This window comes from Scomber scombrus, chromosome 7, assembly GCF_963691925.1.
Source record: "Scomber scombrus chromosome 7, fScoSco1.1, whole genome shotgun sequence".
Lineage (NCBI taxonomy): Eukaryota > Metazoa > Chordata > Actinopteri > Scombriformes > Scombridae > Scomber > Scomber scombrus.
The window spans coordinates 6,556,151-6,577,122 of record NC_084976.1 but is presented as its reverse complement, the minus strand read 5'-3'; the positions used below and the strand labels follow the sequence as shown (position 1 = coordinate 6,577,122).

The window sequence follows — 20,972 nt, the reverse complement described above, 5'->3', positions numbered from 1 at the left end:
AGCAGCATTAATTCCTTTTTTGTACTCTTGTAGGCAGATGAACAAGCTGGAAATACATCATTGATATTTTACTGCTTTATAAGGTTGATATGGGGAAACATGTTCACAAAACATGCCTTTTTACTTATCCTGCAGACACAGAGCATTATAAGCATTCAATTGTATTTGTGCTTGTGTCCATCTGATGAATTTTAGTCCAGTATTCACTCTCCTTTTAGCTCTGTTTGACTGTTAAATGTTTATCAGCTAATGTACAGTGAATGTATCAGTACACAACTGCCTGCTGTTGAAAACCAAAACAATGAGCTAAAGTGCTACCTTTCACATACGTACCTAGTTGTTTGATCAATTTTTGATCTAAGAATTTTGATTGGTACTGTGATAAAAAAGCTGATCAAACCAATCAGTTGTTACATGTTGTTACAATTCTGTAAAATTAGGATTTTTCTGTAACTGGACCAAACAGTTGTGTTATTATGTCCATTTAGCTAAATCTTGTTATGTTTTACTCTGATGCACATTTTGTACTGGGCTATAGCTCAACTCCTGACCCTCTAACAGCCCATTTTCTAACTGCACAGTAGTTCATGAACTACACACCTTGCTCATACATCATTCTGCCCCTTTCCTGGGCTGCCACTCCACTGTAGTGACATAATTCCGCATTCTACATAGAAATTCAACACAGAGAACACAAAAATCATCTTTACAAACATGTGCCTCACCACACTCATTCATTAAACTCAGACTAACCTGAATGGTCTGTGATCCAGCGGGCAGGGACCAAAGCTTCCCTCTGGTTCAGCGAATTAGCCAATCATAAGTGAGGAGTCCTTACCTTGGCCACCGAGCAAGGGTGGCAGCAGTGATTTATTGAGCCCTTTGAAATTTATGGAAAGTTGTCACGTACAAAATTAAGGGGATGCTTCACAGAGCTTTTTCCTCACCAAAATGTCATTATTATTTTGGAGGAAAAGTGGGAGAAATGTAGGAGAAAAGTGGCTTATGAATAATTGATTCTGAACAATAGAATAGATGCATTAACGCACAGTTAGCCTCCTCCAGGCTTTTCATCCACTTCCTGGCTGGTTTCCTCTCTGACAATCAGACAATGATAGAATGATTGGCACCTAATTTTAGAAGTACGGGGCTCCTGACTGTAACCATACTTTAAAATATCAATTTTAAGAAGTTATTTTCACATAATTTCCAACATAACTGCTCATTTCAAGATTCTTATAAACTATAAAAGAATTATTTGGACCATGAAATCATCTTGCAATAAAAGGTGTGAAGTATGATTTTAATAATGATTTCCATACATCTTTCTTTCAATTACCAAATGGGCTAAAAATGCCATCTAAAATGAACATATAGTTTATGGTTGTTAAAATAGACATAAATAAATAGGCACCTTCTTAAGTTATTGTCTCTGAATCCCTTCATGTCCATTGTACTGTGCACACAGATACAATCTGTGAAACTCTGAATCATTTATCAGTGCACTACTCTCAGTACACAGCCTGGTTCCTCATCTCTCTCCCCTGCGCGCACACACAGACACAGACACACACACACACACACACACACACACACACACACACACACACACACACACACACACACACACACACACAGACACAGACAGACTCAGACTCTCACACTCACACTCACACTATTAATTTAGAAATACAAATAGGTCATATCCAGGCAGGCTGTGTTGTTAATCTTGTGTCATCCTGTTGTTTATAATGCATTGCAAATGATGATGATTTAAGCACCTATATCAACAAAGTAATCAGATGCTATCAAAATGAATATGAAAGATTGCCCATAGCATTAAAAGAGTCAAACATTAGATACAACTTTGTCTCTGTGAAGACTGCCCAACCTACTAAATCAAATTAGGTAATCAAACAGCATTGCAGAACGCAGGTTGCAAAGATTAAATATTATGTTACATGTCATCATGAATGGGCGAGCTCAAGAAGCTTTTCCTTGCGCATATTACCTGTACAATCTTAAAAGTAACACGTTGATTGCATTGAAAATGTGCTAAAAGGAGAGCATTAGTCAGCCATGTTATAGAGCATGTAGTGCTATTGCAGTGAGAGGAGGGAGTGGTGCTGCATCCAGATAGATGCTTAGTCCTGTTTCTCTTTCTCTCTGTCTGTGTGTGTTTGTCTGTGTGTGTGTGTGTGTGTGTGTGTGTGTGTGTGTGTGTGTGTGTGTGTGTGTGTGTGTGTGTGTGTGTGTGTGTGTGTGTGTGTGTGTGTGTGTGTGTGTGTGTGTGTGACAGAGATAGAGCAGGCTTTCATCAGGCTTTGACAGGGACTGAGGCCTACGCAGTGCAGGGCAAAGAGAAGTGAAGCTATAGACTACAGACTGAAGACTTCAGCATCAGTAGAGTAGCACAGAGATGTGATGGAGCGTTGGGGAGTCTCATGTGTGACTGATGCATCACATTTCCACCTACACACAAGCAATGTGCTATATGCTCACAAAATCCTCTATATTTGATGTGTATTAACATGCAAACTCAAACAGCTCTACAGACAAAGACATGGGCTAATAACATACACACAAGCCTATGTGGCCTGTATTGAGATGACTGGTTGATCTGCTGCTGAAAGCGTCAGTTGTTTTAAACTAATGATTTGACATACAGACCATATGTTAAAAGAATCAGAGAGCATCCAGTTCAAAGTGGACCAGCCTCTTCATTCTGCTCTTTTGTTCCTCTCTCTTTGATCTACAGGAAACGAAGCCCATCTGCATCCAGGGATCCAAACCAAAAATACGACCAAAGGGAGGGGGGCGACCACTCACAGTATGCCCCGACGGACGGCGGCATGCCCAGATCACCGTCCGATTATGGGGATGGGGACCCTCGGCGGGCTCCGCGGGGCCCTCACATGTACCCAGACGTGGATGCGGCACGGATGGGCTACCGGGACCGACGGGGCCCTGGACGCTGGCACTCCCAGGAATATCCGCTGGACCAGGAGCTAGATGGACCCCCCAGTGATTATGACCTACAGCGGCAGCGCCAGGAGGAGTTCCAGACACGGTATCGTAGCGACCCCAACCTGGCGCGATATCCTGTTAAGCCGCAGCCCTACGAGGAGCAGATGAGGATGCATGCTGAGGTGGGCCGGCTGAGGCACGAGCGCCGCCATAGTGATGTCTCTCTAGCTTACACGGAGCAGGATGAACCTGGCCCCATCCGGCTGTCCCGTCAGCATCTCACAGAGCGTCGACCACCTATGGTGGGACAGCGCTCTTACTCTGTTGACCGCTCCTCCCCGGGGCCCATGGGTCCTGGCCTCGGGGGCCACAGAACCTCCAACCACAGTCCCCCGACGCCACACCGCAGCCCTGTGCTGGGTGACCGATCTGGGGACCTGCGGAGAGGAGACATGGGTGGAGGCGGGGATTCCATGAGGAGGCAGCAACACCACTTGGACCCCAGTTCAGCCGTCCGCAAGACCAAGAGGGAGAAGATGGAGAGCATGTTGAGGAACGACTCTCTCAGCTCAGACCAGTCGGAATCGGTCCGTCCGCCACCCCCCAAGCCCCACAAAACCAAAAAGGGAGGGAAGATGCGGCAGGTGTCACTGAGCAGCTCGGAGGAGGAGCTGGCCACCACACCAGAGTACACCAGCTGCGAGGACGTGGAGATAGAGAGTGAGTCAGTCAGTGAGAAAGGTAGGGACTACACACACCATCACTATCACTCACTTTGCTCTCTGTCTGCTACTTTCTCTGAGTAGAAATAGAATTATATAACAAATGCAAACTTTCAGATAATTTTTATCCATTTGTAAAGCTATACTTTTCTAGTGTTATAGACACAATGCTGTTTTAAAGACAGATTTGAGTTATTGTTGCTGTCTCTAACTGATATTGATTTTTTATGCAGCTGTTGACTCAGATATAACCTTCAGATCCCCCAGTCTACAGTCTATATATGTGCTTTCTGTGTATGTCTGGTTTTATGTGTATTTGTATATGTGCAGCTCATTATTTTCAGTTTTTCAAAGAGAGAAAAAACTATGAATTTATCAGTGTGTATTTAGATTTAAAAACTGTAGAAAACCTGTGACAAACATCAATAATACAAACATCTGGTTCCAAAAATAAATATAAATAGTGAAGCCAATTAAAGGAACCAGTTTTAGTCTTAACATTTTCTAGATTTGCAGTTAAATGTTATGATCAGCATTTCATTTGTTTTTTCTCGAAATCGCAATACGGCCAACTGCAATTTTAAAATCACAGAGGGTGCAATATTTGTTAAAGGAAAACTATGCGTCAGAGTACCTTTTTGAAAATTAAATATTGTGGTGCTGCAGAGTTGTCCTGTTCTATACATCAAATTCTACAGACTTAAGAAAACATCTTTGTTTAGTAAATATCCCCGCAAAAATCCCACTATAAGGTTTTCAATGTTTTTCAATGGAAATAAGAATAACGATGTAAAAATGATCTTTCTCTCTTTCTCCAATATTGCAAATCATATTGCATTTGCAATATCAGTCAAAAATAATCACATTTAGATATTTATTCGAAATCATTCAGCCATACTGTAAACTGAAACTTTACTGAATTATGTATGTAGAACATTTATTAAAATTAATCTGCTCCTTTTATAAAATTCCAACATTTTCAGTAAAAAATACATAAAAACGGAAAATGATGAGCCTGATGTGCGAAGCATTTTATGTGTTATCTGTGAATTTATTCTAACAGCTCCTGTGCCTTTGAGGATGAGGTTTGTGTTTCAGTGTAGATGTATGTTTGTCTCTGTGTGTGTGTGTGTGTGTGTGTGTGTGTGTGTGTGTGTGTGTGTGTGTGTGTGTGTGTGTGTGTGTGTGTGTGTGTGTGTGTGTGTGGGTGTGTGTGTGTGTGCGCGTGTGTGCGTGTGTGTGTGTGTGGCTGCGGTTTGAAATGAATGTTACTCTTCTACTTTCTAGGCCTCCTTCATTTGCTTGTGGCACACTTTGTCAGGTTTCTACCACAGTTGTTTCACATGATCAGTCTGATCTAATGGAGGGTGTTACATAACCCACAGACAGAGGGAAGCAGGGGGAGAGGGTGAGGGGGGGGGGGGGGGGGGGGGGGTTTCTAGTGAAACAAGGTGAGCTGAGTTAATAATAATCGTGGTGCATTTTATTGAGTAGTTTAATGTCATTACTGCTGCATATAAATGAATGGAGGTTATTAGCAAAAAGTAATGAAAGAGCAGAGAGTGACTGTATGTTTTCCTGTTAGCCTCCACTCCTTGACTTCCTTACTGCTGTGTTACCACTCATACCACCCTGATGAAGTTATTTCTGCTAAAGTGGCCTGTTATAAAGTGGAGATAGGATTATGGGTCAATCCAATAGGGATAGAAGCAAAAACCGGTCATGGTTATGGGTGAATGGTGAGGATTTATTACTGACCCATAAACAGTGTGCTAGTTAAAGGAATTTGCACTGCACTTTGTTGATTTTTAATTAGCTCTATCGTATCATTTTGAGAACTGTAAGTACCCAAAGCTGTCTAAACATTAAAGTAATAATGTGATTTTTTTTTCTTTAAACAGTGGGTGTAGTCTCCCAGCTTAACTGAAGTGATATGCTAGGTATTGGCTCTGCCTGTTCTGCCCTACTGTTTAACTACAGGAAAATAGAAGCAGACATCAGATCGCTCTTGGCAAATGTCCTACCTGCTTGGAGACACAACCATACTTGTCCAAGTGTATAAACAAACACTGGCAAGCAAACAGTCAGAGCGACTGAATTAAATGCCACTTTGCATAGAATCAACGTCAGAAGCGATTGTTTAGGCTTAGCTTCGTGACTGCTCCACCTGGTTGACAGTTGTCGTAATTGCAAATTGATTTTGTTGTCAAAGCTGTAATTACACAGGCCTTTACCTGAGAAATGTTAAAAGCAGCAAAGAGAAAGGAAGATGGAAGCATGGTTGACAAGTGGAGAAATAAAAGATGGAGAGGATGAAAGTACAGTAGCACACTTTGCTTTTTGTCAGCACCACCAGAGCAAAAGCACCTGCCACACGTCCGAAATGTTTAATCTAGAGGAGAGAATGGAGGAATTCAGTCGGTCTGCTCTGTTATGTAACTGTTCTCCTCACTAAGGGAAGCAGCTCAGCACTGGCGCTACATTATTGATGTGGGAGTTTCCAGGTTTCCAGGTGGCATTGCAATGAAAATAGGGAGAAAAGCAGTCAGTTTTGAGGGTCAGAGTTTCTGTTGTTTGTGTCTGCGTCTGTCTGCCTCCTCCACAGGTCAGCCTGTGTAGGAGAGAGGATAAACAAAGGAAGGAGTTGAACTATTGACCTGAATAAGTACAGCTTTCCATGCAAGCTACAGAACATCCTCTGACAGCTGATTATATGGAGGCTATCTTTGGTCTTTCTTTAGGTATAATTGGCAGTTTCATTCATCTGTGACATAATTAAGGCTGCTGTGTGATACAGTGCATGCAGGGAGTCTGATAAATGGTTCAGAAAATTCCACTGAACCATTTATTTTAAACCAGAGTGTCCTTGTTTGCACTCCGTCAAAGTAGACTTAATTATGTAACTGACAGCAGACAGGTCATACAAACTCTAGGCCCCAGATTTGGACATGTGACATTCAGGAGTATATTAATATAATCAATAAAAAGCTTATATAATATAGAGAGATCTGCACTCATAAAGGATAACAGCTATGAAGATAGATGGCAGTGCATCAAGTTTACAAATGGAACAAATTAAGAAAATTGACTGTAGAAATGGCACACTGTAGACGTATTTCAGCTCAACCAGACTGTGCAGGTGTTTCAAATGCTCCTGAAAAGAATGTCCTCAGGCACTGCCCATGATTTACATCCACTCCTCAGTCTAAAAAGCTGACCCCATGAAGGAATCTCCCTGCGTGTAGTGTAACATGCAAACCAAGCACTCTTTTATTAGCAACTGCAGAGAGCATTTACCCTCACCAGGAGCAAAAAAAAAGGCCAAAGCAGTTAAACAAAGAACAACAAGTTGTAATTGCATGCACCAGAGTGGGAGAGAAATGGAAAAAGAGGACAGAAAGGATGTTTTGACCATATGTGGCCTGTCAGCATCTCTGGGTTTTTGCACTCAGCTTGACTGGGCCAGGAAATGGTCGAGGGGTCTATGTCATACTCTCAAATCTCCAAAACCCCCCTGAGGGCTTACGCTAAGGAAGACGGAGAGTTTGATAGGATGAGAAGGAGGGGCATCCATAGGTGGGGAGGGGACTGGAGGAAAGAGGGTGTGCCAGCTTTAATAGGCCTGACTCGTGCCTGCGAGAGCTGGAGACTGATTTACCATGATGGTGCTCTCCCTGTGTTTTCCTCTGTATTGATTCTCCTGACATGCAGTCTCATAATAGTGCCGAACAGACAGAAAAGAGGAGGCTGGCTATGGCTAACTACAGTGGAGAGGTGGGCAATGTGTAGTGACAGCCTAAGTTACATCCTCATTAATGGCTTTGAGGTTCAGTTTTTGTTGGGTTTGTAGTATGTGCTCTCCAGTCTTTCTTAGTCATTAAACTTCTATCCCTTAAAAGGTAATATAACTCTGTTTTGTACATAATAGAAGTTAGTTAGGTCTTTTTATTTTAGAATATAAGGCGATATTTTAAGATCTGCTTCCACTATTCACCTTCTAGCGTGGTGGCTATGTTTAAACATACACACTGTTTCACCCCTGCCTCTATTCTGCTCACGCCCCCTGAATTGTAGTAAAAACAGCATCAATAATTAATGATCCAATTAATAGTTTACACTGGTTTTTATTGAGCTGTCAAAGTGATGGAAAGCTTGCTGGTGGTGAACTCGGCCACTGCCTGCGCTCTGCCTTCGCCCTGAATCAGCACTTTTGCGGGGGCCTCGGAGCCAGGGCGAAACGGCAGGGCCGGGTGCAGACTGCTGATGCTCACAATTTATGGCCGTGATGAGTTTCCTGCTCCCTGAAAAACCACTCAGTGCCTCACTGGGGATCAGTGCCCAATTGTGGTGTGCCATTGTTAATAAAGCTCGGGGAAAGAAAAGGGAGAGGCTGTACGTGCCTCCATGCCGGCGCCCACTCAGATTCTTTTTGACAGACGTCGGGGGTGGGCTGGGGAGGGGGCTGGTGAAGGTGGAGGAGCGTGATGGGAGAAAGAACAAGCGCAGGTGGAGGAGGAACAGTGACGGAAATAATATGGAGATGTAGTATTCACAGTGTAGTCTGTCCATATCTATATCAACATAAGGTGATTTACTTGATATGCTTCTTCCCCTTGCAGATCATAAATGCAGGCCCTGAGCTGTTTGGACTATCATGGTCACATTATGCAAGTGACTTGTTCAATGGAGAGTGTCTACCATGCTGAACTGCGCTCTGGTGTTTATGCTGCCGACAGAATAGCAGCTGGGAGGCAAAGAGGGTAATCACTGTTGTCAGCTGTTGGTTAGAGGGCCGCAGAGGGCAAAGCCTGTCTGGGGACATCCATAATGTTTTATCACAGTGCATAACTGTGTACAGTAAGTAGTTTTAGCACTCTGCTAGACTGATGGATGGATAGTGATAGCAGAGGGAAGGAGGGACACAGGAAACTTTGTTTTGTTTGGCTCACACTGACCTTGCGACTTGGTCACAACTCTGAAGATGAAGAAAACTGTGGAAATATCTTCAGACAGCATTTGACTCTGGCAGGAATATATATTAATATTAATAAGCCAGTTAAAATAGCCAAGGGCAATGATGCTGGAGGTGGGTCAGTTTAACTTTAACCCAGAGAAATACAAAATTTCTGCAATGGAATCATTCTAAAACTATATTAAAAATGATATTTTTAAAAAGCTACTTTGTTTTATAAAATGATGCTAGAAGTTTACCAAGAAGAAATATATTTCTGGTTTATTGCAATATGGGTCATATTTTTATAGTTTTGGCCATCATTGCTAACAGTTATTATAGTTTCTGAGATATGGGAACACACTGACAACACTAAAAATAAGTCAGGCAGACTAAGAAACACAACCAGACAGGTTTTTACCCAGCTGTCAGGTTAGCCAAGGTTATTTGTAATAGAAAACAAAGCCAAATGATTAAGCTATTAATTGAACTGTCTATTATTTACAGACCAAAGTTACCTTTCATCAATAACATAGTTCTGTACATAGCTGTCAATTTCTTCTAGGCAGTTGCAATCTATGCAAGTCATTGCTGACATTTCCGGTGCACTCACTTTAATTTTTACTTGCAAATAAAGAAGTTTAGACAATCTGGCTAAAAATTCTGGGTTATCCTGTACATTAACAACCTGTGTAACAATTCATTTAGTGAAATAATTGGTAGCGATGGACAAAGCCATAAAAATGAATCCCTGCTTGTTAAAAACTGGAATTACCCTTTAAAGGAATATGTAGTATGTATTCTATAGGTAGTGTGTTTCTGCATCAGTTGTGTGTATATTTTCACATTGTTAGAAGATTGGACACTGTGGCTACATTTATTCACAGTGGCACTATCTTTACCCAGCATTCTTCCTCCATGCGACATCTTTTTTCCTCTATATTGAAAATCCCTTCCTTTTTACCCTCGTACGCTCCTGTGCCCCATCACCTCCTCCTCTTCATCCAGAAGCATATGCAGGTCTATTTTTATGCCTTTCCATCAGAGTTCCCTGATTTCCCTGAGACTGAATCCTCAGCCAGATAATGCTTGAAGGAAGCCTGTCCTGTATAGATCCATTAGGTTGTACAGCTCTTTGCAGGGGAAGTGAAGTGTGGGGAATGTGATGTATATAGCCCAGAGGGTAGCACAGACGCAGTGTTTTCAAGATGACCTTACCTGTGCTCGCGGCCCCTAAGCCTCCCTGCAGCTACATACATTCACACTAGTATACATGTAGACCAACAGCTGCACATGTGCTGGTGAAAGACCCCCAACTGCTGATCTGCCTGTCAACACTAAACAGGGTTTCTTTAGTGCTTAAATGACCCCACCTCATCTTTTAAAAGTTATAATAAGAGCAATTTAATTCAGACAGTTTCTTAATTCACTCCATTACTGAATTGTAAAATGATTAGCCAGTATAAGGGAATAACATTTAAATTGCATAATAGGATGTTAAATGTGCTTCACAGTAAGATCTCTGGACAAAGAAATCTCCAGTTTCTCCCCAGTCAGTATCTCTCTGACCACTGAAAAGATTTCTCTGTAGGATTATTCTCTCGTTGGACAGCCTCAACCTTCAGTCCTCCTCCATACTACTCTCCACCGGGAATCTTAGCGCTACCTTTGGATTCAATATTTCTTCACTCTTTTTTTAATTAGCTTGGATTTTTAATCCTCTTAATCAAATTGAAAGAGCTCTCCATCTCTCTCCGCTCTGTGCATCCACACGGGAAAACAGGGTAAATCCTGTAGAATGACAAAGTTGGATCTGCTGACATACATTTCCACTAGATCAAATATTCACAGCCGGCCGATGTTTGTCTCATAAAATAATAGTGTCTTCTCTTTTTGGTTCTATCCTTGTGAGAGAAACATCAGATGGGGATGAGGTTTTACAACTGAAATGACTTGATTCCTCTTCTTCAGGGTAAAGAAGAAAAAAAACATGTCCCAGAAACCTCCACCCTGTAATACCATTATAGCCACTTCCCCTGCCTTTATTTCTCAAGGCTGTGTGTCCACTGATGCTACTACAGAAGTTGTAATCAGAGACTCATCTTTAAAAGCTCTCCCTGGTGCACTTTAGATTGAGGTCAGTTAAGGCTGTGTGCCACTGCAATCTGAATCCCCAGTTAAACACATTAGAGGGCCGCTCTGCTCCCTCCTACAGATCCAGCTACTGTACGATAAGATAGCAGCACACTAACTTTGTGTGAACCAAATGTGAGTTTTTGTCCATTGATTTGAACTTAGATTCCTGATTTAAGAGATTTTAAAGACTGTTCTCTGTTGATGAAATAGAAATATTTTGGCAAAAATACTCCTCTTGTTGTGCTGTCACGTTACACAGCAACAACAGTAAAATGTGAATTTGAAGAGATGCTACATGTAACATTTTGGAGACTTTGTTTGTGAAAATGTCTTATGAGGTGCCAGTTTAACACACGTAAGACATTTCAATTAGAAACATTGAACTTCCTGTAGGTATGACTGAGTGTCCTGTTGTCCCTGTCATGGATTTTCCAGGGTATTGTTTTCCCTCCTACCACCCAGTGAATGCTGTGATTGACAACATGTCTTGTAGAAAGGAAAAGGAAAAGAGGAGAAAACTGTAATGTTCATGAATGCTGAAACTGAGAGTGCTGCAGCTGAGAATGCAGGCTTGTGTTCTTTGCTCGCTGTACACTGCTGAGATGATCCAATCAATATTAGTCCTTAATGTTTTATCACCTGAGCTGCATTTTGTCTTTCTCCACAGCGATCTAAGATTTGCACATGATGAGCACCTTTAGAGTTTGAGCAGTATGTGTGACGTGTGTGTGTGTGTGTGTGTGTGTGTGTGTGTGTGTGTGTGTGTGTGTGTGTGTGTGTGTGTGTGTGTGTGTGTGTGTGTGTGTGTGTGTGTGTGTGTGTGTGTGTGTGTGTGTGTGTGTGTGTGTGTGTGCGTGCGTGCGTGCGTGCGTGCGTGCGTGTATGTATATAAATAAATGGATCTTGGGATGTCTTGTTAAGTACTGTATGTGTGTTGTGCGTGTGTCTGGCTGTTAATGTCTGTGCGCTGTGGCTCGTGGTGTCCTCACTGGTCCCTCTCGCTGTCCTCTCTCGTGTATGTGCGCCCTCCCCCCCCACCTTACAGGAGATTTGGATGGCCATTGGTGGGACCATGCATCTTGGCATAGCAGCGAGGCCTCCCCAATGTCTTTGGTGAGACATGTGGAGCCCTGCCTTGATCCTCTCCCCCGTCCCCCCTTCCCTCCCTCCCTCCTGCCCCTTAACCCCCATCTCTCTCTCCCTCTCTCTCTGTCTCTCTGTCTCTCTCTCTCCCCCTTCCCCCCCATGTCCCCCCTTTCTCCCAGAGTCTTTTGTCATTTCATGTTTCCTTCGTTTTATTTACACCTTTGCATGTTGTTTTTCTGTTTTTCTTTCTGTTTTTTATCCCACACCTGTAGGGGACAGTCAAAGGGGAAAAAGAAAAACTATTGAGCAGGCATTTATGTCCGAGCCGACACACACCTTATCTGAGAGGCAAAAGAAAATGGTGCGCTTTGGGGGACACTCATTTGAAGAGGACTTGGCATGGTGTGAACCGCAGGTTAAAGACTCGGGAGTTGATACGTGCAGTAGCACTACCCTAAACGAGGAGCATAGCCATAGTGAGAAGGTACTGAGACAACCTAGCCTGCATTTTGTTATTATTATTATTTATGACCTACCCATCCAGTCTTTGTTTGCTATCTGTCACTAAGTGTAAATAGGTGAGATGTTTGTTTCTTTGGATTTCATTTGACGTTGTATAAATTGATTTCTCTTGCGATTTCGTTCCTTTTTGTTTTCGGTTACTTTTGGCTCCACCTTTGCTCGGTGTTGCCGAAAAAAAAAGTCTTTCGGGGCCACCCTCTTTGCTTGCTACTTGTACTTGCTGTTTTGCTACCCAAACAGAAACTACACATCTTTACAGTAGTTGTAAACGAAGAGCATAGACACACAACCTCTCTGTTTGTCATGGCACACAGGAATGTGGGTCTCTCCTAGTTGCATGCTCGTTCTCCTCCGTATGTTGTGTTCTTGCTCTGCAGCAGTCCTGTTTAGTGCAGTAGGAACACTTTACTCAGGCCCGTCCCTCTCACTCTGCTGCCCTACCCCACAGCACCCGGTCCAGAGAGAACCTGCCCCCCTGCCCAACTTTCCACTCACTTCTATATTAAAAACCCAAATGATTGTAAGCACACAAAGCAGGGAAGATTGGGTTTGTTTTTCACAAAAAGTTAAAAACGTTTGTTTTTCTTTTTTCCCTTCCACTGCCGCGTCTGTGACTTCACCCTATCTGTGTCTCATGGCTTCATTCTGTGCTGTCAGTTTTTCATCCTTTTTAATCTTTAAACATTGGTCTACCTCATTTGTTCTTATATCATAGATGATCTTTTTTCCCCTCTTTTTTTCGCTCTTTGCTTTCCCCTTCACCACTCCACTTGATGGTGGTTGTATGTTTGTGTGTAGAGAAGCACTGGACTGAGACTCCGGTCTTCCTGCTCCAGTTTGACGAGCTGGTTTGAGGGGGAGTGTTGGGGCTGCTTGCTTTACTCTGCATGGGGCGCTGCATGACGCTCACTCCACCCCTCACACCGGCAGGTTCACACAAGCTCTGGAAATAACACTTAAGACTATTGTGAATGTTTGTATTTTGAGTTTTTATTTCCCTGTAAAAGTTGTCAATTTTTATTCATATTTTAGTCCATGATTAACTTTGGGATTTATCTTTTATAAGCTAAATAACAGCACTGAGTTTGTGTGAACTTTCTTCCCCGAGTGAATAAATACTCCCCCTCCCCCATGCCCCCTTTTCACTATGGACAGTTGTCTTCTTTGATCTAAAGTGATCACCTTCAAGTGGCTGAGTTGTTGAACAAAAGGTGTGCTGTCGCTCTGACCTTGTAGCACCCGGTGACGTGGCAGCCGTCCAAAGATGGGGATCGCCTAATAGGGCGTATTTTGCTCAACAAGCGCATGAAAGATGGAAGTGTGCCTCGAGACTCAGGAGCTCTGCTTGGTCTGAAGGTGAGCTTATTATAGTTCCATGCACCTGTCTGTGTGTGCCTATAGGGTACTGCGCATGCACAGCCACATCAATGTACACTGCACCATCACGCTTTCTGCTGCACCACCATTACACTTCAGAAAATAGGGTGTCATTCATACATGATGCAAAATATGTCAGCAATTCACTTGAACTGATAGCACCATCGTACCTGGGAATTCTGGGAAGACGGTTACAGCTAACCATCTGTGTCTATTATCTCCCCTTATGCAAACATTTAATAACTTTTCAGTCATGAATTTTATTATATTGTGGCCTCTTTTAGATTTTTCACCTAGGCTTCAAATTATTGGTTACATCATAGTGCTACTCAGTATTAATATTCATTAGAGACTTGATTATACTCCTGATGAATATTAATGAGCGGCGGTTGAAATTGAGCTCTACAATTTTCTGAACTCACTCACATTGAACTACTTTAATGAACTGCATTCAGCAGCTCAGAGGAAACAAATCACTCCAGAACCGTCACTGTTGTCCCAATTACAAAGTTTGTTTTTTTTACCACAGTGTTTATGTATTGAATAGTACCACCACAATCCACTGCCTATATACATTTTATACAAACCTTATCTCTGATTTATGTGTTGTTTGAAGACTATTTATTATGCTTTTATGTCTGTATTGCTGTTGGTCATATTCTGGTGATTTGAATCTTTTCTCTAAGAACGTTATTGCAGTGTACTCTTTACATTTCTAAATTATACAAAAGACTGTCTGTTGTGGTAGATCCACTGGTTTCCATTCTTTTGTCACCAATGCATAAATGTGAGCAATCTGTAGGTGGTGCACCCTTTAATAAAAAAAAAGAAAAAAAGCTGAGCAGCCAAAGTACAGAGGAGTATGGGGGGCCATGAGGAGAGAGAACAGAGAAGCAAGATGGGGAAAAATCATTACTGATTGAATGAGCCTCCTGAAATGGCATGTTTGTGTCTGCTCAGTGCCTCTGTGCATTTCTGTCCGCTCAGCAGCAGCCAACCAACTCGGCAATCCAGCCAGTCAGTCCATCAGTCAGACTGCCAGCCTCGCCCTCACTGTCCATCTCTCTCTCTTTCCCCTCTGAGAGCCTCCCTCTCTGGCTCCTGCCTGTTACATAAAGCCATTTCATTTAGCAGACTTCCCTAAGCTCCTTTGTATGTTGGCATTCAGCTGCCATTAAGAGGGATTTTTATTTGTATGATGCTCATGTAAGCTGAGCAGAGTGGAGTACAGCAGCTCAGGACTGTACAGTACAGCTCTAGCCCACGGGCCAGCATTGTTACAGAACCACAGAGCAGGACCAGAGTGTGTCCCTGGGAAAGAAAGCAGAGCCTGGGACTTTTTTTTACCATTGACCCTCTCCTTGTAATGCTTTTATTGAGGATTCATACCTCGCAGGCAAGAGCTAAAGCCATGAAATTAACAGAATACTTGGAGGGAACAAAAAGTCTACTTCTGATGAGCTGCAGTGCACATGCCACATCTTCACAGGTTGTGCTGGGAAGAGTTATGCTACATTAATGCTGCTGTAATAAGAACACTAACAAAGCTGGTTCATTTATGTCAATACTGATGCAGTCACCTCTCTTTTTCTACAGGTGGTGGGAGGCAAGATGACAGAATCTGGTAGACTTTGTGCTTTCATCACTAAAGTGAGGAAAGGAAGTCTAGCAGACACTGTTGGACACCTCAGACCAGGTATTCAACAACACACAAAAACTTTAATTCAGAATTGAATTAGTGGATTCAACCGTATTCAACACACTCTACAAGTGCGAGCAATGTGTATTTTCCGCACTTAGGACAGTCACAGACAGTGCTACCATAAACGATCAAGAGATCAAAATATTCCATGTGTTTTAAGATTTATCTGGTGTTTTTGCAGGTGACCAGGTGCTGGAGTGGAACGGGAAACTTTTACAAGGAGCCACATTTAAAGAAGTTTACAATATCATACTAGAATCCAAGCCTGAGCCGCAGGTGGAGCTGGTGGTCTCACGGCCTATAGGGTGAGAGCTCACTATCAGTGTCACACACTATGTTCTGCAAACAAGACTCCTGCTGGGCTGTTTTCTGCTTCCACAGGACTCACAACACTGTATAATGTTTATGTTTACTTTATTACATTTGAGAAAGTATGAACGTTTTTAGGCCAAACTGGCTCGTTTGATACCTCTGCCGCTGATGAAGCAATTTTTCTATTTTTCAGTACCCTTATAATTTTTTTGGTTTCCAATTTTCCTATTGTTGAAATTCTATACTGAGAGAGTATTTTTCAAATGTATGTCTGTACTCTCTCACTTATCAGGTGTACCCAGATCAGGTTTGTAAAACCTTTTATTGCTGTTTGGGTTTCTGTGTGGAACATCTATCCTAGACTGTATTTTTCACTGTATATGTAGGGTTGAAGGATATATAACAGGAGCTGTGCTTGCTGCATAGTTTGTATAGAATTTTGAACACTTTTAGTCATTGTAGTTGTCCTTTTGACACAAACAGGTCTTATATATATGCTGAGATTTTGTTTAGATTTGAAGCTGTGAAGAAGGCGTGCTCCTGCCCGAACATCAGCTCATGGAATAAAATCACTGCTGCATAACTGTTAATGAAGGCTTGTGCCTTCTTTGCAGGTTTTTGTACTTGTTTGCTTCTTATAACGTTAGATGTAATTCAGTCAATCTGGACATTTTTTTTTACAGTTCCCTTCAGTAGTAGTTAATGTATATCTTGCATATGTTTCGCTAAAGCTAGAAAATGAACACACATCTGATTGTGACTACATCACTTCCCTTCAAAATATCTTGTTTCCATTGATAGTTTTGTCTTTGAACTGATTACAGCACTCATATCTGCAGGCTCTGTTATGCCATGTCATTGCCTCTATGACTCAGAATAATGCTGAATTGAATTGAACTCTATAATATGGAGACTTGAAGTGGAAAATGCGAGAGGGAATATAGCTTGTGTTCTCACTAAATGTGTTTGTGAACAAGCGGTGCCGACTTGTTTATTCAAAATCTGTTCCTGCCTCCCTCCGGCTGCGGCTCTGTCGGCTCAGGGCCCGCACGGGACGGAACAATGCTGCCATACTCTCTCCTCCAATTGTTTTCAAAAGGGAAAATTGTGGGGGGAAACAGCGGCACCTTTGCTTTGTCAATTCCTATATCTGACCTGCTTTGTGCTGCTGAGGGAGCTGCTGGGTGAATGAAGACTAATGCAGTGCTTACGGCCATTAAAGCACAGTGTATTCAGCATTAGCTCAGATTGATCCTCTCCATCCCCTCCTTCTCTTCTGTCTCAGGAGCTCACACTCTATCTGTTTTTCCTTTTATTCTTTTTTCTTTTTTCCAGAGATATTCCGAGGATACCAGACAGCACACATGCACAACTGGAATCAAGTGAGTCTTGTCAAGATCTTTAGCCTATTTCATTATCCCATTTGATCCAATTAATCAGCCTAGAAACATCAAGTTCAGGAAATATCTGAGAGAACTGCTCCTGTCACTCTGCCTCTCTGTATTTCTGTCTTTCTCGCTCTGCTTTCATGCTCTCTCTGCGTCTCTCCTCTTGTCTACGCTACTCTCTCATGTTATCTAATCATGTCAGGAAAACCACAAACTAAAATCTGTGTCTTTCTCCTAAAAAAATAAAAAAATCTGCCTGTGTCATCTGTGCCCCGTCAGGTTCGAGTTCTTTTGAGTCTCAGAAGATGGATCGCCCGTCCATCTCCGTCACGTCCCCCATGAGTCCCAGCATGCTGAGGGACGCCCCCCAGTACCTGTCAGGACAGCTCTCAGTAAGTCACCTCAGCAGGACACACAGACTATACGTGAAATCCTCTGGAGAAACTGCATTGTTAGAATGTTTTGAACACTGTTGAATGAAATGATGATCACATGTCATATTATAAAATGTATACTGTGCATTAATTATGCAACTCAGAATATATATAAAATCCTAGTTTAAACTTTTGTTAGGGCTACCGGGCACAGCTTCGCTCTCAGCCTGTTCAGCTGGCCCTTTACCAACCCAGCACAGTACTGTAGATCAGGTTACTGTGTGTGTTGTCCATTATCTAGTATAAAAACCCTCCTGGGGTAAATGGGTAGAGGACTGCACTAAAGCCAGAGATAAATCAACTCTCAAATTCAGGATCCACGAGGGAATTGTAGTTTTAGCTTGTGTTTAACACCTTCAGCACTTGTTTTTTTCTTTTTCTTAAAATATCAATGTTTATGGGAGAAATGTTGGGTTTAAGTGACATTGGCTTTTAAGGCTTATACCTCAAACAACCAGCGTGGTCCTTTAATTTGACCATTTAGAATTATTTTTAGATTTTGGTGACATGGTGTAACAGGAAAATGTCTGATTCCAATTGCTGTAGAGTCCTAACACAAATGTATCGTGTCAGCCATTTAATAAATAAGCACTGAATCCTGCAAACCCTTATCTCCCATGCTTCTACATTTCTATGAAGGAACTGACCTTGAAATCCAAAAACAACTAATCACAATCACTCAAACAGTTCAGTTCATTGAATAAAGCTCGTAAGCTCTGTAGTGCCTGATGAATAATTCCACACAGTTAAGAACTTTTGGTAATAATATTTTAAAAACAGTCTTTAAATTGTATTTAAGGATAGCAACCAAGGTTAACGTCACTGTGACGCAAGCTTTGAAGCAGAGGGGGAAAAGGTCCAGAGAAGAAGGAGAGCTATAATTACAAGCCATTGGTAATTTACTCAAAGCGTCTGCCCAGAACAGAGCAGAGTAGCTCAGGGACAGGAGATCTTAGATACAATCACAAAGATACAAGTAAAAAGGAAAAAGGAAAAGAAGACTGAACCCACTGGCCTAAATATCCCACCTAAAACTACAAACTTGTGTCGTTGTGTTAAGAGTGTATTGTGAGTTTTTTGTTGTTGTTTTGTGAGGTTTTGGTTTTATTGCATTTTTTCTTTTCTTTTCTTTTCTTTTTTTTCCTTTTCTTTTGCTGTTTAATTTTGCTTATCCAGAGCCAAAGCCTTAGTAGAAGAACAACGCCTTTTGCCCCTAGGGTCCAGGTAATGGGCCCTGTCTGAAGGGCACAATCTCTATTTGGTCTTTGCTCATTGACTGTTGACTGGCCTTTTTTTCTGTTTCCATACTTTGGGAAATGCATTCTCTGGGAAATGCCAGCTTCAAGTTTCCCTCTCAGTGCAGTGCATTGTGTCATTTTCTTCAATTTGATTTCTTGGTATCACTGTTATGATTACAGTTCTTATTACTCATTTTAACCCATTCACATCATTCTGCCTAGGTAGTGCATGCTCAACTAATCTACACACATTTAGGAGACACTCTTCCATTGCTCGATTCCCTCTACTGACTCCAGTAATCGATCCTATCCTGTGTAGTAAATTGTCGGATCTTCACTTTGGCAATGCAGGAGGGTGTCTCTTTTTAGGACTAAGGACTTGGGTTATTTTCTGCTTCAGTGTGACATGAACCCAGGCCTTTATACAGTAACTCTTTAGCCATACACAGTATACAGTACAGTACAGAGGGACTCCTCCACGTGTGAGTTGAACTGATGACGGGATGCTAATTAGCAGATCATGGTTAATGGGTCTGCGGTTCCATGTTGCAGTGAAAAGATACCAAGTTCACCGTCCTTTTTTTGCCAACCAAATTGCATTTTCCCTTCCAGATGAGAGTTAACGAATAAGCAAATTGTACCTTCCAAATAACAAACTTTAAACTGAGCAAAGCTTTGAAGCTTTTCCTTCGCTGCAAGGGTCTCTTTTAATCTCTCACCTTTAATATCAGTCAGTCTTCTTTTTTCATTTCTTTTTTTTGGTTTTTCTTTTTTGACACTGGATAGAGTCATTTTGTGTGAATCCGTATTCTTGATTCAGTTAGTTTGCAGGTTAATACTCCAGCTTGGAAATTTGGATACTTTGAATTTGTTGATTTGCTTAAGAGGGACATCAACAAACTTAATATGGATCTGATGTGAAGCTTCATGGATACAGAGTATGGTTCTTATGCATAGTGGAGCATGCAGCTGTCTGTAATGATATGTACTATGGGTTTTTAAGATTTAGAGGTGTCTAAACACATGGTGTAGAGTTAGAACTGAGGTCAATTTGGTTTTATTATGTTTTAGTGGGTTCATGTTTGCACTCTTGGAAAAGTGTGTGTGCTTCAGTCAATTGATAATTAGATTGGGTTTACACATCACAAAGTTACCTACATGTTGTTTATTTCAGTATCTTCCTTTTATTAGACATATTATGATCATTAGGTTTCTAAGTTGAATCTGTTTATAGATATTTTACCAATTCAAAGACAGATATTTTTCAGTATCTGGTATTTTGATGGGCAACAGGTGTAGAGATTATTTGGTACAATTTGTTTTTCAATAAGCCCCCCTGCTGTCTGTTATTAAACCTACTGACTTGTCTTGAATGCCCTCTCTTGCGTTGCTGCATGATTAGCTAGTAGTTTTAAATGGTGCAGACCCTTTCCATGAATCATATTCTTACTGAAGTATGGACAAAAGCTTAGAAGTTTTCTTTTGTCATTTCATCTACTTTCTTTGAGGCTTCAGTTGGAGTTTTTCCTTCTTCTAAGTGTCTTCTTTTGGAGTCCATACTTCCCTCTGGTGTGAACTGTCTTCGATTCCTCTCGCAACAGCATGATTGATTTCTCCATATCAATGCCCATTGAATATCTGAAACAACATTATTACAGGCAACATCATCATTCATAGATGGTATCATTTCAACTGAGCACATGCTGTTAATTTTAGAGTGTGTTGCCTTTAGCATTTCACTTCAGTTCAGTTTAGTATAAATGACATTCAGACCAACAGCATTCAGCTCCATTCAGTAAACGTTATGTTTCCCTGCAGGGGAAGTTTTTAATCACACACACAAACACATACATTATAAAACACTTTTATGTAAAAGCAGACATTGCAGTGAATACAGACATGTATGGTATATGTATCTATATAAAATTATACATATATATATATATATATATATATATATATATATATATATATATATATATATATACACACACACACACATACATATATTATTGTTCATGTCACATACACAAAACACATCTCTTAATTGAAGGGTGATATTTTTTAGCACAAAGACTCAAGTATCACTCATATTGTTTTCATATTATTACATAAGCATATCACAATAACATTAATA

The 20,972-nt window shown here is 41.4% G+C and overlaps 1 protein-coding gene across 2 annotated transcripts in view; it reads left to right on the top strand.

Annotated features, from left to right (window-relative positions):
* Positions 1-20,972, top strand: part of rims2a (regulating synaptic membrane exocytosis 2a) — a 145,239-nt gene that overhangs the window by 68,970 nt on the left and 55,297 nt on the right. For both annotated transcript variants that reach the window (XM_062423016.1, XM_062423014.1), the window contains exons 7-14: positions 2,759-3,708; positions 12,135-12,346; positions 13,621-13,740; positions 15,358-15,457; positions 15,645-15,768; positions 17,111-17,157; positions 17,443-17,555; positions 18,774-18,821. In XM_062423016.1, the coding sequence (XP_062279000.1) occupies positions 2,759-3,708; positions 12,135-12,346; positions 13,621-13,740; positions 15,358-15,457; positions 15,645-15,768; positions 17,111-17,157; positions 17,443-17,555; positions 18,774-18,821 (1,714 nt within the window). The remainder of the gene's footprint in view (positions 1-2,758; positions 3,709-12,134; positions 12,347-13,620; positions 13,741-15,357; positions 15,458-15,644; positions 15,769-17,110; positions 17,158-17,442; positions 17,556-18,773; positions 18,822-20,972) is intronic.